We start from the raw sequence: 27991 nt of genomic DNA, 5'->3' as shown, positions 1-27991 counted from the left end.
TAAAGGAGAGTGAACAAAGGTCTGGGAAAATTGAAAGACTCAGCTAGGATACTCTGTTTATACTGTTGGTTACATAGTGAGAGAACTATGACATTAAGCATAGTATCCCCTGCACCCAACTTCAGGGTCTGTTTTAAGGCAAGCTTTGCGCAATTGGCTTTATGCAGATGGCTTATGTAGAAAACACTGAAAATCTCACTTTTGTAAAATCACACAATTCCCAGTGCTCAGTTCGTCCTAGTTCTGCTCCTGGCCCGCATGCCAGTCCCCAATGAAAGTGGCTCATGGTTTGTCCCAGGCTGGAAAAATTTAATGACTTTGAGAAAACCCATACTTTAAACAAGTGAGTACTTATGAATGGAGAATGACAGAAGGAAAGAAAGAAAAAAATTAGGAATGGTGGACAAATGGATAAAAGGAAAAGAGGGAGGAAGGAAAGGAAAGAACGTTTACCAAGCAGTTGAGGATTAATAACGCAGTCATCTTTTCCTCAAGTGCTTTTTAGCCCAATTTAAAACAGTAAAATGTAACCCTAATTTTCTGAGGATCTTTGCATATGTGAGTCACACACACAGAATTTGTATTTAAAACTCTCTAATTGGTGCCTTTAGCAAGAGATATGCATAGCCTCTAATTAAGTGATGGCAAATGTCACCCTACGCTTTGGGAGGCATGCCCTTTTTCCATTTGAGTAATGTAAGAATACCTGCTCATTGGAATCAAAGTGTTGCTAATGTATCAGGCATTACAGGTGCCAGCAAGGTAAAAGCGTGCTCAGCTCGTTTATCAATGTGCTGGTCACTGTATTAGGACCTGTGGGCATTATCGTAACTAGCTTGCTGCCTTTCCCTCAAGAGGGCTCACAGTTCCATGGGAAAGAGAAACAGGGGAATAGCTAATGGCAATGAGAGCTGGCCGTGCAGGGTGATGTTGGGGGGCAGAGGAGGAGGAGTGAAAGAGGTGGGGCTGGAGATGAATCTGGAACAAATTAGAGGAGAGGGGTCGATATCACAGTGAAGGCCAAGGTATTGGAAACTGAGGTAGCTGAGGTCTTTGGGTGGCTTCACCTAATCTTGGGGTAGACAGAGCTGCTGATGGATCCCAGGCAGGGACGTGTAGGATCAGCTTTACCTTTAGGCAGGCTTACCTCTCACCTATGCAGGGATCCAATCCCACCCTCACTCTGAAGCAGGGACTAGAATTGCTTTTAAAATGCTATTATAGTTATTGTAGTTAGGAATCACTTTAGAGCAAGAGCAGACACCCACTCAAACTAGTACACATTTCTTTAAATGGTGGTTGTGGGAAGATCTATTGAAAAGCTTCCCTTGGCAACCTCAGATACCCCATGGTAGGCTTACAAGTCCGTGAAGGGTGAGCAGGGCCTGGACTGGGAAACAAGAGTAGGAGCCAGCCTCCACAACTCCTGCAGCTGCTCGGTGCTTCTCTCTGCATGTTGGCTCTCAGATTGTCAGATCCTGACAGACTAGATTCCTCTGATTTTAATGGTTTCTCAGCTTCCCCTAAACCTTGATTGATCTTGCAAGAACTCCAGCCCCAACTCCTTATGAACTTTTATCTCAAGTGCCCATCACCAAGCAAATTTTAGTTTCTGGGCCTCTTAAATGAAAATTTAAATATCTAACTAACTGGCCCAACCTACTCCACCCATCAACTCTTCATGGGTTAGATGTCCACCCTGGTCTATGCGGCTCTACCAAGGGATCAGGTGGGAAGGGGAAGTCAGGCTTGACAGGCAAAAGACCAGCCTGACCACTAGAATGACCTATGTACTAGGGTGTAGTTAACCTCACTAGAGCATTTTGCAGTCAGTACAGCATGTTTTTTACTCACAGTTTACTTTACCCGGGGAAAAATATTGGAGTTCTGAAGATCAAGGACCTAGTAATGGCCAGAGGGTCAACTTTAGGATGAAAGTAGAAAAATTCAAAGGGTAAATCATCAGCCATTTGGTCCTGATGCTTGGATCGAGTGTTAATGCAAGTTTTCAGAGGTGGGAACAAAGAGAAGAGAGCCAAGGAGTGCTCCCAAAAATGCATCTGTGCTTTAGGTAATGGCACGTTGGATGGGAGACGTAATTTCTCCATAAATGGGGCAGAAATATCACACTGGTGTTTCCTCTGTGTGAACACAAGGACACAGCCATTTTCCAGATAAAAGGCAGAGTCAAGAAGCAGTTTTAAGGGGCATGGTATGACAGAACTCAGCCTCAAGAAGAGTTGTGCAGCAAAGAGGGACATTATCTTGTGAAGAATTGATAAAAACCAGTTCTTCCAAAGTTACATCCAAATGGAGCAAAGCGTGAGCTGACTGGCCTCAGCCTATTGGAACAAAAAGGCAAAGCATTTGTCAGGGGAGGGAACTGATTAAATAAGAAATAACAGCCAAGCCACTGGATCAACATCTATTGCTTCTTTCTGGAAAAGAGCAGGTTCTCTAGTGTTCTGTGTAGCCAGGGTTTGGAAGTGGCTCTGGATGATTCTGTACATGCCAGTGAATCCTGGGTGATACAGCTGCTGTCTCTCTCCTGCCACTTGGCTAGCTTTCTTCTCAAACTTTGTTCTCCAGTCAAATCTAACTGTTCACATTTCCCCCCCATGGTGTACCAGGTGCCTTTACTGTTGGGACTGTGCTTATGCACCTTCCTCTGCCAGGGATCCTCCACATCCTTTATCCTGGATTAATTCCTATTGCTCATGACTCAGAGTCTGCTTTTCCCAGGAAGAAATTCTGGATTACCATGGCTGGGTTAGTGCTTCCCCTCTCTCTTCCATAGTACTCTGCTTTTCCTCTTCTTACCGACCCCTTACCATACTGGTTATCATGGATCCCTCTCTAGTCTGCAAGTCCCATGAGGATAAGGACTTTGTTCTTGCCCCATATTGATTGAGGCACAATTTACACATGATACAATCTTGAAATATCAGATTGGTAAATTTGATAAAGGCAGACAAGTGTACCCATCACCACAATCAAGATACAGGACAGTTCCAGCATCTCAGAGAGTTTCCGGGGGCCCCTTTCCAAGGGAACCCCACTCCACCCCCAAGCCCTGGCAACTACTGTCCTTAGGCTTTGGCATTTTTTTAGAATGTCATATGAATGTCATCAAACAGATTGCAGTCTTTGTATCTGACTTCTTTTGCTTTATTTCACCAGCAAAATGCTTTGGATATTCATGCACATTGTTGTATGGATCAGGAGTTGATTTCCTTCAATTGCTAAATGGGTGTCCATTCTAGGAACATACTGAAATTTGTTTATCCGTTCACTGGTTGATGGCCATTTTCGCTTCCAGTTTGCCACTATTTTAAATAAAGATTCTACAAACATTTACACACAAGTCTTTTTGTGTAATTTATGTTTTCAGTTCTCTTGGATAGATTCTGGGAATGGAATTGCTGAGTCATTTTACAAGAATTGTTCAACTGTTTTCCACAGTGACTGCTAAACTATTTTCCAAAGGGTCTTCTTTTGCATTCTTACCAGCAATACCTGAGTCTCAGCTGCTTCACATCTTCATTGGAACTCGGGACTGCATCTTATCTTAACCATTCAGCGGGGGTGGGTATTATCCCGTTATGGGTTTGCATATCCTTGAAAACTACTAATGTTGAGCATCTGTTCATGTCCTTATGAGCTGTTCATATATTTACTTTGGTGATAGGTCTGTTCAAATTTTTGCCCTTTTTTTTTTTTTTTTAACAGATTATCTTATTATTGAGTTGTATGAGTTCTTTATATGTATGGATAAAAATCCTTTATGAGATGATCTGAAAATATTTTCTCCCAGTCTATGACTTAAAAAAAATATTTTCTTAGGTGTGTTTTTCAAAAATTAGAAGTTTATAATTTTCATAATGTTTGATGTATCAATTTTATCTTTTATGGTTCATGCCCTTCAGATAAATCTTTGCTTAATCCAAGGACATTAAGATTTTTTTCCTGTGCTTTCTTTTAAAGGTTTTATAATTTTAACTCCTGCATTTAGGACCAAACTACATTTAGAGATGATTTCTGTGTATGATTGTGCAGTAGGATTGAAAAAAGTTATTTTGGATATGGGTATCTAATTTTTCCAGCAGCATTTAATGGAAAAACCAACCTTTCCTTCCAGTGAATTGTCTTGGAGCCTTTGTCAGAAATTAATCAGCCATATGTATGTGTGTCTATCTCTGCACTCTTTCTTCCTTCCTTTCAGTATATGTCTATCTTCATGTCAATACCAAACTCTCTTCATTAGGGTAGCATTACAGTGAGTCTTAAAATCAGGTAGTGTAAGTCCTCCAACTTTGCTCTTCATTTTCAAAATTGTTTTGGTGATATCAGGTCTTTTTCATTTTCATAAAAATCTAAAATTAGTTTATCCACTAACAAAATCCTACTATTATTTTGATTTGCATTGAATTGACTCTATAGCTCAATTAGGGAAACATTTACATCTTAACTATGTTGAGTCTACCAAATCACGAGCACTCCATTAAGACCGCTCCAGGTCTTCTTTAAATTCTCTCTGCAATGTCTTAGAGTTTTCAGTATATATATCTTACATGTATTTTGTGAAAGCTATTCCTAAGTGTTTCATGTTTTTGTTTTGATGCTATCATATTGGTATTTTTGAACTTTTTCCAATTATGGATTAATTATTCAAATGATGATCTTAAAAGTCAATCTTCATGTTTTATTTTTTCCATAGTCAACAAGCACAAGCCATGGATCGAGACATCGTATCATGGAGTCATTACTGAGAACAATGACACAGTCATTTTGGACCCACCACTGGTAGCCCTGGACAAAGACGCACCAGTTCCTTTTGCAGGTGAGATGATGGCTTAGCATGGTTGGGTTTGGATCACTGTGTAGACAAGCTGGGAAACCTCACAAGGCCCAGGCTCCTGCTTTATAGCTGTTGTCACTATGCTGTGCATCTTATAGATCAGCCTGTGATTTCAAAGCTGTGTACCGCTTCTGATTTCTCGTGTGGATTCTGTATCTCCTTATGTTTTTTCTCCTTGGTGTCACCTCCAATGCAAGGTGATTATTTCTTCTTCTTCTGAGAGATGGTATATTGTTGGACGTTGGAAAGGTTGGGCCAGTAAGTTCAGTATGGGAATCCTCTCTAGAAAGATGACCCATAGACAGGAGATAGTGTGTGACCCACTGTCGTCACTAACACATATCATGGACAGGTGAAAACTTGTAGCGTCATAGATTGGCGAGAGGAAAGGGAAAGAAAAAAGACCAGGAAATATTCGCTAAAAGTAGGACAAATCTGTGCCCTTGAGCTTCAAAGTGAGTGTTGATTTTGGAGAAGGAACCCAAAGGCAGTGCCATTTTGACTTCTGCAGCTTGTGGACAGGGAACCTTCTCATTGTTTTCAAGTCCAACTGCTCCCTCCTCTAACCTTTTGCAAGGTCCGGGTCCCAGGAGGAGTGTGTGGAGAATATGGCTATGTCTTATGTTTCCATAGATTTCGGCAAAGAGAGGGGATGGGTGATGGCAGAGGGTGGAGAGACTGAACAAAGAATTTCTGAAGATGCCTGCAACATGAGTAATATTGTTAACATTTTATAACTGTCAGGAGACAGACAGGAAATTTAATGAAGGTTTTCAAGATTTCTAGAAGATTGCTTTATGATAGATGGGTGCCAGACTGAGGTTTTCACCATGATGAAGTCTATTTTTTTTGACAGTTTGTCTGCTACATTATGAGCTCCTTGGGCAGAAAAAATAGGTTCTTTTGCACTTTGAAGAGATAAGCTTTGTGAAGGGCCTTTTTTCATCACAGAATATTATAAAGTAAGGAGCGAGGGAGTGCGTTAAATGGGGCAAATTCAGCGTTATGTGAAGATAAACCCATAAGCATTCTTGCAGAGCATGGGGGAGATGCTCTGGACTCTCAGAAGAAGGCTTTATTTTGATTTAATGCAGAATGATAACCACCAAGGGCACCTGACTGTGACTTCCATGGTGTTTGGAGTTGGGACATTTCCATACATCTTCCAGCCATCCTCAGAGATCTCAGCTCAACCAGATTCCACTGGGAAGTATAAATCCCGTGCTGTCTTTTCCAAAAAAGACAAGGTGTCTTCCCCAAACTTTGGCCAGCCCAGGAATGTTCCAATTCATCTCTTTCTTGGACATAACTAAACGGTATCAGCAATTCTTAACAATCCCCTAAAATGAGATTTTAAAACAAACACTAGCAAAAATGTTTGTGTTATGAAAATGTTGGATTTGGCACACACCGTGTGCTTAAAAAATTAGGTACAACATTTAGCTATTGGGAGATTTAGCATTGAAAAAAAAGATTTTGGTTTACCTTGATGAATCGGATCAGAAATCCGGAGCTGAGCCTTGGCTTCCCTCTCTAGACACGCCGGGTGCTCCTGGCTTCCCTCAGCCTCTCCTCCCAAAGCCTGCGGCAGAGGCCCCTCCGCCAGGCAGCCCCTCTCCTTCACCTTTCCCTTCCAATGTGTGGCCCCTCTTTAAAACAGAGCAGAGAAAACCAATGGCATTTTAAGTGGGAAGTAAATGGATGCAGTTAAATCCCTTCAGTGTAGTGAGGCTTACTCTGTAAAAGGTGAGGGATGTGTCTGATTATTACGTCTGCCCTCCGTGTAGCCCTGTCCCATCCATTAGTGAACCTGGAAACTGCAGCAGTGGAATCAGCTGCTCTGCAGTCCAGCTACAAGCTTCCTAATGTACAGACCAAAATGGGAGGGGGGAGAATTTCCAGCAGATCTGATACTTCAAAGGTGGGATTTACAAAGGATAACTTACATTTTTTGGTGATAGGGCTGAAGGACAATGAACCATTTTGGTGATAGGGCTGAAGAGTCGCCAAAGGATTTCCTTAAATCATAAACCTCCCAAATGCCTTTGAACTTGAATTTGTATTCTAACTATTATGTGTCCATGGGTTTTGGGCTACATCTTGAGATGAAGGTTTACTTCTAAACCAAGCCCTGACTAGTTATTTTCATCTGAAGGCAATTTCTATACTCCTCCTGATATTTGCAGCTGCATTAAAAAAATCTTCCTTAATGCATCAAAATATAATCTTCCAAGCTCTTAAGAGCAAAAAATAAAGATGCTTTTAAAAACGGTCAAAGCCATTTTTCTCTGTGTTATTTATGATTAGCTCTAAGGCAGGACACAGGCACTAGCCATCCATCTATGCTGCAAACATTTATTTTAAAACATTTATCTTAAAAAGAAAATACAGATTTATTTCAGATCCCTATCATTCTCATAAAATTGAAAAATTCATATCTGCCAGCTCCATCATTTCTTTAAGTCAACTGCAGCCTTTAGTCCCCCCTTATCAAACTGCTCTTGTATTGTGGCACTTTCCACCCTTTTCCCCATGGTCTTTATTTCCAATTTAGCCTGTGGGGGGAGTTATACGTTTTTTGGGAGATGGTTCCATTCAAATTGTATTTTCTGTCTTGTTTCTCTTGTGATTTCCACCCCCCCTTTTAAAAATTTGTCATTTGTTTAAATAAAAATCATGATTCCATTTTGCATATAAGTGCAAAATTCGGGGATTTAAAATAGTTTTTATTGTATATCTCCTGATTATGACAATAACAAGTATTTATTGTAGAAAATGTGAACAATATAACAAAGCACCAAAAAAAGTATAAAAATTTCTTTTTTACCCCCAAAGCCTGTTAACATTTTAATGTAGTTCCCTCCACTCATTTTTATACTCGTTTTTTCTATCTTATATTCAATACTATAACTTATTTTTCCCACTAAAAAAGTGAAAATATACCATTTTATTAAATATTGTTCTGCAACTGATTAAATGGCTAAATACTTTCTTACTCAATAAATATTCTATAGTTTATAATTCTTTTTTCTAACTTTATTGAGATATAACTGACATATAACATTGTGTAAGTTTAAGGTATACAATGTATTGATTTGATATGTGTATATATTGTGAAATGATTAAACCATAGCCTTACCTGACACCTCCATCACCTCATATAATTACCATTTGTGTGTGTGTGTGTTAAAAATATTTAAGATCTGCTCTCTTAGTAACTTTCAAGTATATAATTCAGTACTGTTTACTATAATAATCATGCTGTACATTAGGTTCCCCAAACTTACTCATCGTATAACTGAAAACTTTTCCCCTCTGATCACCATCTCCCTATGTGCCTTACCCTCCTGGTAACCACTGTTCTACTCTTTGTTTCTGTGAATTTGGTTTTTCAAAGCTGATTCCACTTATAAGTGAATCCACATATAAGTGATAACATGTATGTTATATAAGTGATTCCACATATTAGTGACACCATATATTAGTGATTCCACATAACAGATCCTACATATAAGTGATACTATGCAGTATTTGTCTTTCTCTGTCTGGCTTATTTCACTGAGCGTAATATCCTCAATGTGGTTCATCTACATTGTAGCAAATGGCAGGATTTTCTTCATATACATGTGTATATATATAAATATATATATACATACATATATATATAATCTCCTTTCATCTGTTGGCAGACACTTAGGTAGTTTCCATATATTGGCTATTGTGAATTAAGCTTCAGTGAACATGGGAGTACAGATATCTGTTTGATATCCTGATTTTATATCCCTTGAATATATACCCAGAAGTGGGATTTCTATATCATATGGTAGTTCTATTTTTAATTTTTTTAGAGACCTCCATACTATTTTCTTTAGTGGCTGTACCAGTTTGCATCCTGTTAATGGAACAGAAGCATGTGATTTAGTGACAATATAATGAAATCATATTACAGTAGCCTCACTATCTTCATCCGTAAAATGATATAAGCTTTCCAGGGTTGTTGTTTTGATTAACTTTAAAGAACATCTCTACTGCATATTGTAGTGATTCAAGATATAGACGTTTAATAAACTTGAGGTTTCTTTTCCAGATCTTCCTCTCTGCCTGTCTCATAGACGGGACATCTAACTCCCAGAGAGACCACGCTTTGCTCCCTGTCCCTGAGCAGGCTCACTGTGGGGCTGCACGTCTCCCTCTGCTCTGAATCCCACTCTCCTATTACATTGCCTTTTGAACCTGCCCCACCTGAGAGGTAGACGCAGCGGCTCTTAGTCCGTGAAGCTGCCCTCAGGCCTCAGTTGAGTCCATTAGACCTGACTCGGTTCTCAACCCAGTATCTGAGCCCAGTGGACAGGCCCCTCTAAGAGAACTAGACGCAGAGAAATTCTCGAGTAATAACAAAAACTCTCTCCACCGCATGGCAAAGCATGATAACGAAAGCAAATTGGGCACATTTTGAACTTATTAATTTCTACATGAGCCCCCCTGAGGCCTATTAGGAAACTGTGGAGACTTTTAAATTTGTAGGAAATTAGATTGCCTTTCAGAGAAAATAGAACTATTCATTTGCTTACGTTGGGCCACTCCGGACATGCCTTTTGCAAGGACAGGGCTACAGAAAGTGATCCCAGCATCACTGGCTGGCTTCTCAGGCTGGTGACTCTCTGAAGGCTGCCCAGAAAATTGCCTGGGACTTGACGTGGCCTGGTTTAACTGGCTGGTGGCAGCGGGAGGTGCTCTTTTCTCCATGATTAATTTCGTTTGTCCTCCTGAGCATTTTCTGCCACCTTATCTTTGGACCTGTCCAGGGCCCTTGTTTGCCCTGTGGGCCCCACAGGTGCCTGATGGCAGAGACCATCCCTGAGGGCTTGGAGCGCCCTTGGTGAGAAGGGAGTGCTGGCTGTGAACAGTCATGGGCTTTGACCAGGTGCCCATTGCTTTACACTTAGGCTCTGCTACGTTTGCTAGCTGTATGGTCTCAGATAAGTTACTGAACTCCTATGAGGGTCAGTTTCCTCATATTTAAATGAGGGTAAACATAGTGTTTACTCCAGGTTAATATGTGGGTTAAGTAAGACAGTAATGCAAAGTGCCTAGAACACACTCATGGATCCCATTTTAAGTTCCCTTTTAAGTTCTCTTTCAATCTTTCTGGTTATGTTAAGGGGAAAGGTGCAGTGTAGGATTGTCAAGGTGTCTTCAGCACCTCTCAAACACCCGCTGATCTCTCATTTTGATAAAGAAGAACAGGCTCAATCTCATAGCATTCCGTAGGCAACAGTGTCAAGGTAGAATTTTAACAGTCTGCTGTATTTTATTTAGATTACTTTCTATTTGAGGCTAATATTGCTGGCTTTTCAGTTGTTCTCTTTTTAAATAAATTCATTTAAGTTTTTCTTAAACCCCAATTTAAAGAAAAATGTGAGTAAATAGGTGTTTAGGTAGTTTATGGCAGTGGCAAAAAACATAAAAGAGATCTGTTACTGAGTTCCATGTGAGACACAAAGAGAGTAACCACATCTGGGCCTCACTCCCCCATCCAGTAACCTCAGGGCCACTGAACTGGGCCCAGCCTTCTTCAGTCTGTCCTGCCCCATGGCTCTCTGTGTTGTGGTCCTGGCTGCGGAGGAGCCTCTGTATCAGCTTCACAGTAGCTGTGTCTTGCTTTGTATTGGGGGCCATTCCTGAGGATGCCCCCTGCTGTCTCACCCTGTTCTCTGAGCATTGACGTGGCCTCAGTCAGAGGCCGATGCATAGCAGTCCGTGCAGAGAACCAGGTTCACACCTCTCTGGAATGTGCAGTCTGGGCTGCCGTCTTGGACCTGGCCATGCTGGGATCAAGAATAAGAAGGAAGCAGAAAGACATGGGCCAGTGTCTATTCATCCAAGTACATGTGAAAATTACTAAAAAGAGTAAAGAATAAGACAAAATTAGCCCTCACTCTTAAGACCCTGCTAGACTTCTTTTCTGTTCACATATAGATACATAGTTCATATTAATTTGGATCATAGTATATATGGTACAGAGTCTTTGTGTTTTCATTTCCCCAGACATCTTCAAAGCTGACTAGAACATATTAAAGAATATTACTTAAGTGCAGGCATAATTATACATCATATAGCTGTATCATAGTTTATTTAACCATTTCACTATTTTTTTATATTTAGGTTGTTTACAATATTTTTCTATTTTTAGAAATCACACTGCCATTGACAACTTTGTTTGAAATATCTTTTTTATACAAACATAGAATTCAGTATATTATGTTTATGGTTTAATTCACAGATAGTGAGTAAACAAACATGTGTTCTATTTTCAGTGACAAATTAGTTTCTGTTGTCAAATGTTTATGTTAGTATGATCTGTGATTGTCCAATTTTTGAGCAGATGGTGGGGTTCAGATTAGACAGGGAAGCGAGAACTAGACTTGGCTCCCACACGTGTCTGCAGTCTGTGGTGGGGCCCTCAGTCCCATCTCTGCGGGCTTCAGGCCTCCTGTGACGAATTCTCCTCTCACTACAGTGACTGTGATCTAAGGGTTTCCAGTTGTAGGCAAGATGGGGTTTGAGAACTCATCAAGGTAATATACGAGTTGCTTTAAAGCTGAAAAATGTTGAGGGGTAAGGCCACGGCAACCAGTAAATAAGCCAGAAGACCTGGTCAAGTTGATGCTTGTGATCACTGAGGAGAGTGACCATGAAAGGGTCCAATTTTAATCCCTAGAATCAACACGACTTTCTTGACCACACCTATGGTCTTGATTCTGTTGGTGCTGGAGGGTCTGCCAGGCAGACTGGCAGGAAGAACTGATGTATCCATAACTCTGGAATTAAAGTATTAATTTGGCTCTGTTTCTGGGTTGTCTTCTGCCAGCTTGGCAGCTTCCAGCCTTGACAATGATATGGGGTTAAGGGCATAGCTGGGGCCCTTTCTTGGCTATCCCACCACGGGCACTGCATTCACTCCAATGTTTCCCTTTCACATTGTGTACTCCTCCCTTTATGTGCTGATGGCCAAGCAGCTCAGGGGGCAGATCTCAGCTCCACTGGGGTGGACAGGGGACCTTTCCCATAACCCCTGGGCTCCGGGAGCCTGGCACACAAAACCCCTGCCTTACTGAGAACCAACAGTTCTTCAGCCATGGAGATGGTAGGTGGCCACCTTCTTGGGAGGAGCTATACGCTGAAAGAATAGGGAGCTTACCAGGTTTGGGGGCTTTGCCTTGAATTTTTTTCTCACAGCTGTAACAAATCCTTCCAAATCTTTCTTCTCATTAATTATCCTCTTTCCTGGCTCTCAGTGTCCCTACAGCTGTCTGTCTGTGTATCCCCTGCCACTTGGCCTTTTGTTGTTGTTGGTTTTAATTTCTCTCGTGTTGAAGGTCATGTGTATTTTTGCTGCTTGGCAGCTTAGCCTTGGTAAGTTTAGGATGGCCGATCTCATCTGAAGATTTTACTCTCTGCCTCTCCTCCATAATGATCACGCTTAATCCTCGTATCCCGTCCTAAGACCCCCGTGCTCCCCATGGGAGCCTGGTTGGGCAGGTTCTTTCACAGCAGTTGGAGCCCCTTCGAGTATGATCATGCGAGCTGCTCCTGTGCTGAGTGGATGCTAAGGGGAGGCACTAAGGAGAAGCACCTATGGGGTGGCTGGGGGAGGGACTAAGAGCCAGGGGTTGCCAAGCAAGGAGAAAGAAGAGGGTGAGGGTCCCAGGTAAATACTCACAGAAGGGGCTGGGCTCCATGGTCTGCATGGGGGTTGGAGGCTGTTCACCAGTGACCCTGACCTTCTCAATGAGAAGGCTCTGGTGAGGTCCTGCCCCAGTTCAAACTAATGTTTAAGGGAGAACCAGTGTTTACTTGTGGGCCTTTCACCCTCAGTTAGACTGAACAGTGAGGGGCATTCAGGAAGGTCAACCAGCACTGTTTGCCTTTGACTAAAAGTTTCCTGGGATGTGATAAAACCGAGAAGGTCCTGGTAAACTGGTGGGAGATGATCACACCAACAGGAGGGATGCGGAGTTCCACATTAGAAAGCTCGAGTGCTGGCACTAGGAGAAAGCTTGAGAGAAGAGCTTGAATGTAGGGAGTTCAAGTCTTCTGGGATTCTGAGTTAATGACAGTATTACATTTAAACAGGATGAAAAGTGAGCAATGAAATGCATCATAATAGCAGAACTTCTGCTAGTTCATATGGTAACTGTGCAAATTAGAAAAAGGTGCCCTTCTTACAGATAGATCCTGTCCTGCACCAGAGCACACGACTTGGCAAATGGAGAAAGCGGTGGAAGTCAGTCCCTATTTGTCACCTCAGTTGTACATCCTTATACAGAAAACAACTTGCACACAAAGGCACTAAAATTAGCTAAAATTTATTGAGCACTTACTACATATCAGGTATTTTATACACACTATATTAATTTTTACAGCAATCCTCTGAAATAGGCATCATAATCATACCTGTTTTTCAGTAGAGGCTGACACTAAACCAGATTACAGTAGCCTCCCCTTACCCATGGGGGAGATGTTCCAAGGCTCCCAGTGGATGTCTAAAACTGCAGAGAGTACCAAACCCTATATATATATATATATATATATATATATATATATATATATATATATATATATATATGATATATATATATATGATATATATGTGTGTGTGTGTGTATGTATACACACACACACACACTAAATTTATATATATATATGTGTGTGTGTGTATATATATATATATATATATACACACACACACTAAATTTTTTCCTACACATACATACCAGTGATAAAGTTTAATTTATAAAGTAGGTACCATAAGAGATTAACAATAGTACCTAATAGTAAAATAAAACAGTTGTAACAATATACTGTGATAAAAGTTATGTGAATGACTTTGGGGTTATTATTAAGTAAAATAAGGGTTACTTGAAAGCAGGCACTGCCATACTGAGTTGATCTGATAACCAAGATGACTACTAAGTGTCTAACTGGTGGGGAGCATCTACAGTATGGAGATGCTGGACAAAGGGATGGTTCACATCCCGGGTGGGACGGAACAAGATGATGCTAGATTTCAATGTACTGCTCAGAAGGGCACGCAATTTAAAACTTATGAATTGTTTATTTCTGGAATTTTCCATTTAATATTTTCAGATTGCAGTTGACTACAGGTAACTGAAACCACAAAAAGTGAAATTGCACATGAGGGGGGACTACTGTACGTAATTTTCTATGAACACAGTAAGAATGGTGAAGTTGTAATTCCAACCAGATGTTTTAGGCACTGCTGTGCAACAACTACCCAAAACTTAGAAACATCAACAAGCAGCCACTAATCCTTTCTCATGAGCATACCTGTTAAAGGGCAGCTCTGCTAGGCTCAGTGGGTCTAAGCTGGGTTCCTTCAGGTGTCCATGGGCTGTAGGCTGGCTGGTCTAGCGTAGTCTTGGTTGAGATGACGCTGCTCTCCCACATGTATTCTTCCGGAGGCTAGTGTGGGCATGTCAGCAGGCTAGCCTGAGCATGTCCCTGTGGTGGTCACAGAGAAGCATAAAGAGCACAGAAATGTGCAAGCACTTTTGCAAGCAACTACTTGGGACAAGTTTCTGTCCTCCTGGCTGAACAAGTCACATGACGAAGCCCAGAGTCAAAGTAGGAGTGGAATACCAAGGACAGGGAGGGCTGACAATTAGGGTCATTAGTGTGTCATTCTATCACAGCCTGCTTGCCCTTAGGCCACATGATTCACATCCCTTCCTCATGAAAGCTATGCTCACCCTATCCTAAGACCACCCCCCAAAGTTGGATCCAATCATGGCATCTGGTTTGAAGCTCAAGATTTTTGTGATCTTCATCAGGTCTGGAATTAGCTCTCTTGCTCCAGAGACGTGTGCTAGAAAGATAAGTTATATTCCCCACACAACCCTCCAGGGGAAGGGAAACCTCAGTAACATCCCATTCAATGAGGGACGAATGGTAGGCACAGGGCAATCACTGGTCTGGCTCATAGCCATCCTGAGATCATGTGGGAAACTTGTTGCCAGGTGCCCCCATTATGAGGATGATTCTGTTTCCTAGGAGTGGTTTCCCAATCCACTCTTTTCTTCTGCTCCCTATTAACCGCTGTTCTCTTTTGCCATCATCTGGTTCTGCTCCATCCCACAGCTGCTGGACTCAGGAGGAGTGGGCACAGTGCTCCTGAGGTCAGGGAGGAGGCCTCACTCCATGGGGACACTCTTAGCTTCATTCACCTTCTTGTCAGTGTCCCTGACTCTCTGCAGCCTCAGCAAAAAGACAATGGGGTCAAACTTAGAACTCCAAAGTCAGGGCTCCATATAGCATAAATCAGGGAAAACAAACATCAAAAAAGTCAAAAGAAACCTCACCTTTACCCCACTATTAGAGATAAAACAGAAGACATAGGCACCCATCAGGCTCCAAACCTGAAGGCATCCCAGGGTGTGAGGGACTCCAAATTATGGCCTTACTGACAACCGTGATTCAAGCATGCTTATGTTACTTTCCCGCTCACTGCCCCTGGTGGCCCAATTCCAGGCCACATGGCCAAGCTCCCTTGCCCAATTGTGATGGGACCTGGGGTGGGCACCTGTCTGAAGGAGGCCAACTGGCTTCCTGTTTGGGTGCTGAGGGGCCACATTGGAGGCTGGGGATTGTAGATGAAGCTTCTATGCCATGTCCAAATAAAAGTTACGCTTGGTCAGCAGACTGAGGGGTGGCAGCTGGTCCCAGAGACAATCAGACGTGCCTTGAGGGAACAGAGTGACTGGTCCTTGATGGGAACCGAACTGTGGCCTCAGTTACTGAGTAGTCCTGGTGATCTTGGATTTGCATGAAATCATCCTCATTACTTCACTTTATATTCATTCTCTCTCCTCAGAGGGCTGAGTATGTCACTGTCCATGGAAACCAAAGAGGCCAAACGAAAATCACCTGTTAATATGGTTTTCTGTATTGAAGGCATGGGGCATCGTTTGAGCTTAGGGAGACAAGGGGAAAAAAAGCTCAAGAAATTTCAGATAAGGGGGCAGCATAGAGAAGAATGAACTGGGATTTGAAAGCATCAAGGAAATCCTCTTAAAAAGCCAGCTATAACTGGTGATCATCACAGTGAAATCAATGGTGATTGAAAACCAGTTCCAGTTGTCAGTAATTGGATCGTTTAATAGCCAAGCTTAGACAAATTAATGCCAATTCAAATCCCTTCTCCAGAAGCCATTTTCACGACTTATGACAGTGGCCATATTGAGCACGCTTGGAATCAGACCTCATCACAAATATTAATTATGAATATGAATTTGTAAGGTCAGTGGTTTTACTTTAATAGGAATTTGGGGCCTATGAATGCAAGTCCTAAATGTCTTAGACTCGTTTGAGATTCCAAATCAAAGAACAGGAGTACCAGCAAGCATTTATAGTTTATTCTGCTTGGCACTGTGTCTAACGTGAGATCACTGAATACCTTGGCATGAGTTCAGAGCTCAATTTTATTATCTTGTAGCTGCCTGTAATCACAGATGAGGCATCAAAGGCCAGCTGTCCCCCATGAACCTTGACAGTCTATATAAACTAATTAGTTTTTTATGAGCCTTCCTTTCAGAGGTTTGGAGAGAGGGCCTATTAAGCCGGGTTCAGTATAATCTGCAAACTTTTAAAATTATTATTATTTATCTAAGTTCCAGCTGAGTGTCATGGTAAATGCCGTCCCTTGCAGTGGTTGGCTTGGATGGACATGGACTTCATTAAAATATAATACTTTTTGGAAAGGTGAATCCCAGTGTGGCCCGAGCTTTTTCTGCATATTAATGATACTAATGGCAAAATTTCAAGGGCAAGGAAGCAAAGAAACTAATTTGGAAAGTGAGGGCACATTAGCAGAAGCCCTTCTACTGGCTCCACCAGGCTATGGATTGTGAGGGTAAAAGCTTTATGCTCTTTGCCCCTAAGTCTGACGCACAAAGAGCATCCCTTGACCATTACCCTATTTTGTGGGTATCTGTCTTAGAGTCAGTCCCTAAAGAGGTAAAATGCCACATATAACATTCACTGGGGCCTGCCCCTCTGCCATCTCTCCACCTCGGCCACTCCTTGAGCCACCCCTCTTGGCGCTGTTTCCTGTTGCCTACGGTGTGTGCCTCTGTCCCACAGCCTGCTCCACACCAGCCTCGCATGTGGTGGGCTGGCCATGCCACTGGAGGTGTATTTCTATTTCTATTTCAACTACTGCCTGGCTCCGGATGCTTGTCACTCTAATGCTGTCCTCAGTCGTCCACCCAGATACTGACAGACCCCCAGTCAGCCCATGTAGCCGGGCACTGATCCATGCTGACCTCCCTTCATCATCTCTATGCGAGCCGGGAGATGGCCTTTCCCCTCTTCTGGCCCACTCTTGCTCAGGGCTCCCCATAGAAGTGTTGTACAATTCTTTCTGTTTTACCAGAGTCCTCCCTTTCCAGAGGTGGATGGGTGCTCCCAAGCCTTAGGTATGCGGGATGGTTCACATGTAGGCCCAAGCTGTGTCTAACATTCCGCTCAGGTCTCTGCCGCTGACTCGCCCTCTACCACCTGAGTTTTTTCTCATTTGTGATGTTTTTCTTTTCTCTTATAAGCTCATATATTCCTTCCTGCTACCTCATTTCCACTGGGCTCCTCCACCCATCCCAACTCTCATGCCCATATCCAGTCCGTCAGACATGACTCCAAATTTCATTTACAAAGAGGGCCCTGAGCCCAATGCAACCCAGTGTGCGTAGCCAGCTTGCAGGCGAGTGGTGAGAGGGGCCATATAATTCCTTGTGCCCCATATCAGAGTCATACCCCCACCCCCACAGGACTCCCACCCCGACGTGTGAAATAGACTCCTCGGTGACTAGACCGAGGAAGAAGCAGCTGCTACTCAGTGCTGGCTAATTGCTTTTAAGAAGGTTGATTTTTTCTCTCCTGAGTGGCGTCCTGGTGGCTCTCCACTCGTGCATTTCTCTCCTCTGCCGTGGCACTTGACACACTGGGCTGTGATTGTCTGTTCACGAACCTGCTTTAGCTCTGGCCTGAATCATTCTGTATCCCCAGCCCCTAGCACTGAGTAGGTGTTCAGTTAAAGTCTGTGGAATGAATGAATGACGCATTGATATTGTATCACATACCTAACTAACCTGTCACTTCTCTTACTGCTTTTGGCACGTTTGCTCCTGCACTCGGCCAGCATTCTGCTGCACTTTCAACGCAATTTAATTTAATTGTCTGCTCCTCATACCAGAGAGGGTTTGTGTATTGTTATGTCCTGGCACACAATGTAGCTTAGAGGATCTCAGTAAACATTTGTTAATTTGAGTTGAAAGGACTGAGAGGCTAATAACCTACCGCTCGGCAGCACAGGAGCAGGGATGGGGACACTGGTGTTCAGGAGTCTCATCACACTGCCTGTGTTGCGCTCCGCAGAGACTCCAACTGACTTCCAGTGGCCCTCTGGTACACTCGAGAGCAAGGTCCTCCAGGGAAGTGTGTTTTCCCAGATCACTACTCCCACACCCAGCATAGCCAGGGAAGGAGGAGGCCTGCCGGCTCAGGGAAATCTGAATTAGAGGGGACCGTGTTAATCCAGAGAGACTCCTTGTGGTAAGGAAGGTTACCTTAGCTAAGGGAAGAAGCAGCTGCTACTCAATGCTGGCTAATTTCTTTTAAGAAGGATGATTTATTATTTTTTTAATTAAATTCTTTATTTTGAGTTAAAGGTAAGCTTACATGCAGTAGTAAGAAATAACACAGAGAGATCCCATGCACTCCCTACCCAGTTTCTCCCAGTGATAACATAGTAGAAAGCTATAGAACAGTGTTACAACTGGGATGTTGACATTGGTAGTCAAGATACAAAACATTTCCATGACCACAGGATCTTTAATGTCAACCTTTCTTCCCACCCACTACCTCCTTTTTAAAAAAAATAATAATAATTGAGGTATAATTAACATCATGTTAGTTTCGAATGTACAACATAATGGTTTCATACTTGTATATATTGGAAAATGATCACTACAATAAGTCCAGTTAATATCTGTCACCATATATAGTTACCAATTTCTTTCTTGTGATGAGAACTTTGAAGATCCCCTTTCATAGCTACTTTTAAATATGTGATACAGTATAATTAACTATAATCACCATGCTATACATTATGTTCCTGTGACTTAATTTATAACTGGAAATTTGTGCCTTTTGACTTCATTCACCCATTTCACCCACCCCCTACCTCAGACAACCACCAGTCTGTTCTCTGTATCCATGAGCTCGGTTTGTTTTATTTATTTTATTTTATTTTTTAGATTTTATGTGTGAGTGAGATCATATGATATTTATCTTTTTCTGTCTAACTTATTGCACTTATCGTAATTGTATCATATCATTATATTTATGTACCACATCTTCTCTATCCATTTATCCACTGATGGACATAAATTGATCCCACTCCTTCCTTAACTCCTAGCAACCACTAATCTGTACCATTTAAAAATTTTGTCATTTCAAGCTATGTTAGATAAATGGAATCATATGGTAGACAACCTTTTAGACTTGGTGCTTTTTTCACTGAGAGTTATTGCCTGTGTCAATCAATAGTCTATTCTTTTTGTTTCTGGTTAATATTCCATGGTTTAAAAGTACCACTATTTCTTTTTTCTTTTTTAAAAAAATTGATTTTAGAGAGAGAGGAAAAGAGAGGACGAGAGAGAAAAAAAACATGGATGTAAGGGAAACAGATCCACTGCCTCCTGCACTCTCCCTACTGGGGATCAAGCCCACAACTGGGGCATGTGCCCTGAACAGGAATCGAACCAGTGACCTTTCAATGCATGGGACATGCTCAACCAACAGTCACACCCGCCAGGGCTGTACCACGGTTTCTTCAGCCATTCACCCACTGCAGGACACCTGGATTGTTTCCAGGTTTCAGCTGTTGTGAATAAAACTGCTACCAACATTTGTGCATAAGTTTTTGTGTGCACATAAGTCTTCAGGTCTCTGGGATAAATGTCAGGGAGTACAGCTGCTGAGTGGTATGGCAATTGCTTGCTTAGATTTTTAAAGAAACTTCTAAGCTGTTTTCCAGAGTGACTGTGCCATTTTACTTTCCCACCAGCAGTGTATGAGAGATCCAGTTTCTTTGCATCCTCACTGGCAGGTGATGTGCTACTCTTATTATAGTCATTCAGATAGGCATGTATGATCTCGTTATGGGTTTAATTTGCATTTCTCTAATGGCTAATGATGCTGAGTATCTTTTCATGGGCCTATTTGCCATGCACATGTCCTCTTCCTTGAATTGCCTTTTATGTCTTTTGTCCATTTTCTAATTGGATTGTTTATGTTTTTACTGTTGAGTTTTCAGTGTTTTTATATACTCTAAATACTAGTCCTTTGTCAGCTATCTGGTTTGTAAATATTTTTCCCCATTAATTAGTCTTTTCATCCCTTTAACAGGGTCTTTCTCAGAGCAAAAGTTTTAAATTTTGATGAAGTCCAATTATCTTTCTATGGATTGTGTTATATTTAAGTGCATAATCCATTTTGAGCTGATTTTTGTACAAGATGAGAAACTTAGGTTGAGGGGCTTTTGTTTGTTTTTTATTTTGCCAGTGGAGGATCAGTTGTTCCTACAACCATTTGTTAAGAATTTTGTCTTTCCTCCATTGAATTGCTCTTGCACCAAAAAGCAGTTGGGCATGGTTGTGTGGGTCCATTTCTGGGTTGTCTTTTCTGTTCTGTCAATCTATATGTCTACTGCCCCATCAAACCCACATAGTCTTGTTTACTATAGGTATATAATAAGTCTTAAAATTGGGTAAATGATTCTTATTTCTTTCAAAATTGTTTAAACTATTCTAGTTTTGTTAATTTCCCATATAAATTTTAGAATGATTATGTCTAAATCTACAAGAAATCCTGCTAATATTTTGATAGGAATTGAATTAAATTTGTTTATCAATTTGGAGAGAATTGACATCTTTACCATGTTGAGTCTTCCAATCCATGAACACGATATATCTCTTAATTTATTTCAATTTTCTTTGATTTCCTTAATTAGTGTTGTATAGTTTTTACCATACAAATCCTGCACAAGTTTTGTTAGATTTATACCCAAATAATTTTCTTTTAGTTACTGTAAATGATACTGTATTTGTAATTTTGTTGTTTATTGTATTTACCCATATTTTTGCTTGTGTTCTTCTTTCCTGGCATTCCAAGTTTCCTTCTTTTACAGTTTCTTTTCTGTTTCAAAATTTTCCTTTAGTTGCTTTTTCAGAATAGGTCTTCTGGTGACAAATTCTCTTAGTTTTCCTTTATCTGAGAATGTCTTGATTTCCCCTTCATTCCTAAAGCATATTTTTTCTGGGTATAGGGTTCTGAGGGTGTAGGCCTAGGCTTCCTACACTGCATTTTTTGGCATGTATCGGCGTGAGGCCACAACTGCTAATGTAGTGTTTATCTGAGTAGAGTGGCTGTTGTCTGGAAGTTATCTATCTTGTTCAGCTATACCTTTCCTAGTCCTTTGGTTAGAGAAAGCAACTTTTGCTCTGGGGCTTTTTTGGTTTCTCTGAACCTGTTGGCAGTTATGAGTTGCTGTTTTCTTCAGCTACAAGTTTGGGATATTTGAGGCAAAAACAAAGCAAAACAAAATAAGACGCACACAAAAAGGAAACACCATTTTGTTTCACGGGTCCCCAGCTCCCCACCCAGTTTGCCTTCCCTCTGACTTTAAGAGTCTTCTTATGTTTGTCTTACATACTTTGTCTAGGATTTTTAGTTGCACTTAGTGGGACAAATAAGTAAAAGTTTATGTGTGTTTTTTAAATTTATAAATGTAAGCCCCAAACTAGCAGTTCTTGTCATTTTCAAAAAAGTCAGAAATCCAGAGTTTTGTGTGAAATTTCCAAAAAAAATTTTAAAAAGTAATTATGTTTTATCTGTAAAGTGCTGTGTAAGACAGACACTATGTAGATTAAAAAAACTGCTGGTTGAACTTGGCCCCAGGTCAGTAGCTTGTGACCACTGGTTTAAGCTATCCAGGCAATGAGGGATGAAGGACTGTGGTTTTGGTACACATGGAGATTTTCACACTGACATTTATTTATTCATTAATTCATAAGAAATTATTGAGTGTCTACTGTGTGTCAAGTACAGTGGTGAATGAGGCAGACAAGGGCCTCTCACTGTGGAGCTTTCCTGAGCAGCCCCTTCTGTTGTGGGCCTCACGATGGTGAAGTTTTGGAAATGGATATATCTCTCTGAGCAGCCCCCTAGGTGAATCACCTCTCTGATGGTTAATCCCAGTGGATTCCCTCCAGAATCTGAAGTCATCTTTCTTGTTGTCTAAGAAGAATGCCTGGGGGAAGCTCCGTTGGCTCTGATGACAGTTAGAAGAGGGAACAGGTTCCTCCTAGCTTCATCAGACACCCTGTCCTGGCAGCTGGCCATTGTCTGAGATAGCAGAGCTTTCCCAAACCTCATGGTGGGGGAAAGCAGGGGTAAAAATACAGAATCACAGTAATGAAAGTGGAAGAAACAGGAGGGCTGACTTCTGGATGGAGGGTTTGCACATGAGTTACCATTGCATGGACAGTGCTCCTGGAGATGGGAATTAAGGTCAGAGGCAGTTGTCTGAGCATGTGCTTGCCTGGTCAAGCCAGGGGCTGAAATGGAATGGGTACCACTTGGCATTTTCAGGGAAAAGGAGACAGGGATGGACCCAAGAAGTAACCAATGCAAATTCCTTTCACCCTTTTTGGGCATCAAGATGGGTATGAGATAATCGGCCCTGGCTCTGAAGATGCATATGGTGTCTTCAAGTCCCCTGGAATCCCAGCCACCATAAACACCCATAGTGGGAGACAGCCTGAACAGCAAGGGCTGTTCCACTCTCATGTATTATACAGTATTGGGTTTCTGCACACAGATTTCATGGTAAAGCCAAAGTTTGAAAACACCAAAATTGAACTTTTTGTTTATATTCATATTGGAACATTATCTGTGATCACAACAGCAGCATGGTTATTTTGTTATGAAAAAAATTACTTCTCTCCTTTTACTCTCAGGTCTTTTCCATCTCAAAACCTTGAAATCTTCAGAGGTCTTTGGCAATTCCACATTTTTTATGAGTTTGGCTATAAAAGAAGTTGACTTACTCAGCTAGGAACAGGATGATAAATACTAATTGAATTTTACTTTGCAGAATCCTGCAGCTGGCGATAAGGAAGCTTAGAGACATGACAAAAACAAACAAATAGCACGTAGTTTGTTTTCCTGCACAGCAAATACAACCCTGCCTGACTTGCAGGTACTCCGCCTTTCCTCCAAAGGTGAGAAGGCCACAGTCTCAGCTCACGGCTGCCAAGGTAGCGGTCCCCACTATGAAATGACTGTTCAGTGGCATTTACAGCAAATTGCAGAGAGACAAAAGAGCGTGTTGGAAATAGACTGGTGTCAGACTATCTCGTGTCATAAAAATAATAAAAAATAATGTCTGCTGCCAGCCTACTGTGTGCCTGGTACTTTACTAGGGACTTACATACATAACTTCGTTTATATTTACTATATTTACTTTACGTGAGTTTGTAAAGTTAGCACTATTTTTACTTTAAAGGTAAGGGATTTCAGGCTCATAAAGCTAAGTGACTTGCTGAGCTCACACAGCCAGGTGTATGTTAAAGCCAGAATTCACATGGACCAGCATCATTCTTTCAGAGCACTGGCTCTCAACTAAGGGTGATTTTGCCCCCTCAGAAGACATTCAACAATGTTTAGGGACATTTTTTTGTTTTCTTAATAGAAGGGAAGGTTATCATGGCACTTAATGGATAGAGACCTGGGATGCTGCTAAACATCCTACAATATATATGACAGCTCCCCACATTTAAGAATTATCTGACCCAAAATGTCAATAGTATTGAGATTGAGAAACCCTGATCTAGAAGGCAGGAGGCTTCAGTTTTAGTTTCTATTCTGCCTGTAGCTCAGAATGTAACCTTGGAGAAATTACTTTCTCTCTTTGATCTTCAGTTTTCTCATGTGTACATCAAGAGGCTAGAGTATTAGACTGGATTATCTCTAAGGTATTTCTACCTTTAATACTCTATGGGTCCTGGGAAACTTCAGAATTTCATTTGTGGATCTTGAAGTGGTCTTGAAAGTGCCTATGAATTGTACTGAAACTTTCAGCAAAAGAACAGAGAGTGTTGGAAGGCATCAATAAATTATAGAGCAAGGACACATGTGTATACTTTATGCATTCTGCAATAGAAAGAATGTCTTTGCATTGTATTGTACCTGGGTCTTAGCTGATGGTCCTGTTAACTTTTGACTTCTTACCATAATTAAGTTGCCCATTCTGAGCCAGCCAATGGTTGAGTCTACATGGTCTGCACCAAATGGGTATTCATGGTGTTTTGTTACCTTTGGGGAAGGCAGATAAGCTAACAGTGAGACTAAGATATTTGTGTCACCAACAGTTGTTTATATTATGGACACACAGACTCTGGCAGTCAGAAGAACAGCTGACCCCTCAGCATAAGCAGACCACATAAGCTTAACCCTGGCTTCATTCTCCTGGGTCGGCCCAGACAACCAGTTCAGGCCTGAGGAAGTAAATTATTCAAAGGCCAAAAATAATTTCTTTGCCAACAAATCACACACACACACACACACACGTGCTTGCGCGCACACAAACCTACATGCACATAGATTAACCTACACATTGGCAACAGATTAAATCTTTGAACCACTTTGCTTGTGTTTGCTTTATGAGGATTTAATTTCACCTACTTTTTTTTTAAAAGGGGGCTCGTTTATTGTCAGTGTTCTAAATGTACAAAAAAAATTAGAAAATAACCCCCCAACTCAATTCCCCCCACACCCACAAAACAAATAATTTTTCCCAAAACCACAGACATAAACCGGTCCTGGTATTTCAGAACTTCAGTGCACTAAAGATTCATTGCTAATGCTTTTGTGAAGATCCATGGAATGAAAGCAGGTAGGAATTTGCTTGAATTTTAGAGAGGAGGGCACTTGAGAATTGGTAAATTCAATTGGTAAATTAAATTGTCTACTCTCTATGAGTTATGGGATAGAATGTAGGTGTGGGCATGATTCAGTTCCTGCTTTAAAGGACCTGGCAGCCTCTCAGTGAGGAGGCATTTAGAGCTGGGTTGGAGGTGAATGGCACTGCTGCAGCTTTAGATGCTATGAGGCTGGACCAGAGTCACAAGGCTGGGTGAGCTTCTTGCAGGTGGAATGTTTCTGCATCATCAGGACTGAGCAGAACATCAGACACACAAAAGCCTCACTGAACACTACCAAGCGCACAACTCTGTCTCATAATCGTACTTATGCTGCATTGAAGGGGTTACCATATTCTGCTCTTCATGGACTAGAAACTCTGTGTAGGCAGGAACTCCAACTTGTTCATCTCAGTATCCCCTGCACCTGGCCCAGGGAGACACTGAGGAATAAATGAATTCACGCACAACTGAGCGGCACTACCAAGTGCCCTGTATTCCAAGGACTGCAAAATCTCTGAGGGTTTGGCAGGGATCTTGAAACATGAGGCAGAGAAAAGTAGGGGGGACACTTCCAGAGCAGGAGGGCAAAGTTAGGGTGCCTTTTCCTGGTGAGAATCGTGAGCTTTTTGGTGTCTGAGACCTGTATGAGTTTTCACTTGCTGCGTAACAAAGTTCTACACGTTTAATGACTGAATGTCCATTTATAAGAGTTGATGCGAGTCTGAGTCAGGAGACTGGGTACAATGTGGCTGAGTCTCCTGCTCAGGGTCTCATCCAGCTGAATCCACTGAGTCGGTGGGGCTATGTCCACATCTGGAGCTGAGGTCCTCTTCTAGGCTGTTGGTAGATTTCAGCTTCTTGTGGCTGTAGGACTCAAGTCCTTGCTTTCCTTCTGGCTGCCAGCCAGGGGATGTTCTCAGCTCCTAAAAGCTCTTGTAAAGAAAATAGCATGTAGTATATGCCAGACACTTCACATAGATTATTTCATTTAGCTCTCCAAACAGAGGTCAGCAAACTTTTTCTTAAAGCATCCAATAGTAAATATTTAATGCTTTGTAGGTTAAGAAAGACCATCAAGGATATTAGTAGGTACTTAATATAAACATTTAAAATGTTAAACAGGCTGTAAAAAATAGGCTGGCTGAATTTAGCCCATTGGTAGTCATTTTCTGTCTCCCTGCTGTGAACAGTCCCATTAGACTAAAGTGACTATTACCCTCACTTTAGAGATGAATAAATGAGACACAGGGCCTTTAGGTTATTTGCCTCTAATAACCTGGAATAACCTTGGGTGACTCTCTCAGCACCCAAATGGGTCTGGTTCTGATTCCCAGGTCTGATTCCTCAAGGCCTGATTAGAACCAACATCTGTTCATCTTCCAACTAGATGCTAATCCGCCCCCCTCTCAAGTCCCCACAAGGGCGACAGGGCCAGTAGGTGGAAAAACACAGTCTAGCACATGCAAGTTGTGTGGTCTCAGGCAGCCATGAAGAACATTACCTTAGACTTATCTGGCCCCTTGGCCTCTGGCCGATGGGGGTCAGGGGTGGTGGTGGTGGTGGCAGTGAGAGCTCTCCTTGGGAGGAAATGAGAGAAAGGCTTTGTGGATGTCCAGGCTTACTGTGAGAGTGACCCTTTATCTAGTTATTCATTTCCATGCCTAAACATCCCAATCACCTGGGTAGCTGTCTAAAGAACACATTTGTGGGCTTCATCTCTAGAATTCAATTCAGTAGGTCTGGCATGGACCTGGGAATCAGAATTGTTTTAAAGCTTTCTGGGCAATTCTGATGCAGAGCCAAATACAAGCCACTAAATAGATCAGTGTTTCCAATCAGCTGGGTTGCTTGTCAAATTTGGAGCCACCCAGGCCCCTGCCCAGGTAGTTCTTGTCACCAGGTATGGTTAGGACATACTGGGCATCTTTTCTCCCAATATCCTTTCTCTCCAGAGTGCCCACACTTGCATGCAGCTGGGGTCCTCAGAAACTGGCCTCCTCAGAGATTGGGTTGGTGACCCTGGGGTGAGTTTTGGACAGATAAGTGAATAACAAGCACCACAGGTGCCTCTGATGTTTTCTAAAGTTTGGGGACCAATTGTATAAAGCTAAATGAGTGTACCTGGCCATCAGGTAGACTCAACAGAGTTTGCTTCTAGCAGTCACTTCATTAGGCTTTAATGACATTTAATCCAAAGCAGACAGTGGGTGTTAGAAGTTACAAAGGTCTTTTAGATTTAGTAGCACTGAACTCAAACACTATGCACAAATAGAGTTCAGATTCTGGCTGGAGTGCATTATTTATGTTAGGATTGGAGCAGCTGGTGGCTGTTTCCAGGTGTTTCCTAGGAGACCTTTGGTGTGGGCACAGAGACAGTTCAGCCCTGAGGAATCTGTTCTGCATGTAGCTTCATGCTTCTTCCCCTGGGAGCTTCATTCTAAGCAGAAGCTTTATAAATCAGTCCCAAGTTTGTCCTGCTCAAGGTCATCATAAAAAACAAGATGTATTTGCTCCTTCTAAAGGACTTGGTTATTGTATGGTGCAGTGGTTTTTATTCATTAAAAAAATCACAGTCCCTGTGAGATCTAATGAAAGATACAGAACTTAATACCTGAAAAGTGCTTGGAGGATTTCACAGAAGTTTTAAGGAATTCACGAACCCCTAAACTACTCCATCCTTAAACTCAAGGTAATGACCTCCAAATATAGGAGAAAGTCTTAGGAGGGGAAGAGAGGGGTCCTATGTTTAAAATAGAGTTAACTTGTTTGTCAGTGGTCAACAAACCACACAACATTTTGGGAGTGCTGATACCATCTTCTTTATATTTAAGGGATAGTTGTGAAAATAACAAAATATATCATGGATGTGAAAGTATCTGGAATCATTTAAAAGGTTATTTTGACATGCAAAATCCTGCTATTAGGTTTTAAAAACAAGTATTTCTTGTTCTAAGGTGTGAGAGTTTTCCCTCAATCTCATTATGAGGCATTGTGTATATATAATAAAAAACTTAAAAGGGCATCAAAGACAGCATTTATCAATGATCAAACGGAATTTAACAAATACAGG

General features: G+C 41.6%; 1 protein-coding gene across 1 annotated transcript in view; it reads left to right on the top strand.

The window, feature by feature from the left end:
* Positions 1-27991, top strand: part of CLSTN2 (calsyntenin 2) — a 484330-nt gene that overhangs the window by 192262 nt on the left and 264077 nt on the right. Inside the window, exon 2 of the mRNA XM_081160688.1 lies at positions 4718-4840. Within this exon, the coding sequence (XP_081016814.1) occupies positions 4718-4840 (123 nt within the window). The remainder of the gene's footprint in view (positions 1-4717; positions 4841-27991) is intronic.

The sequence above is a fragment of the Miniopterus schreibersii genome (genome assembly GCF_964146895.1).
Source record: "Miniopterus schreibersii genome assembly, chromosome: 15".
Taxonomy (NCBI): Eukaryota; Metazoa; Chordata; class Mammalia; order Chiroptera; family Miniopteridae; genus Miniopterus; species Miniopterus schreibersii.
This window is presented reverse-complemented; position numbering and strand designations above follow the sequence as displayed.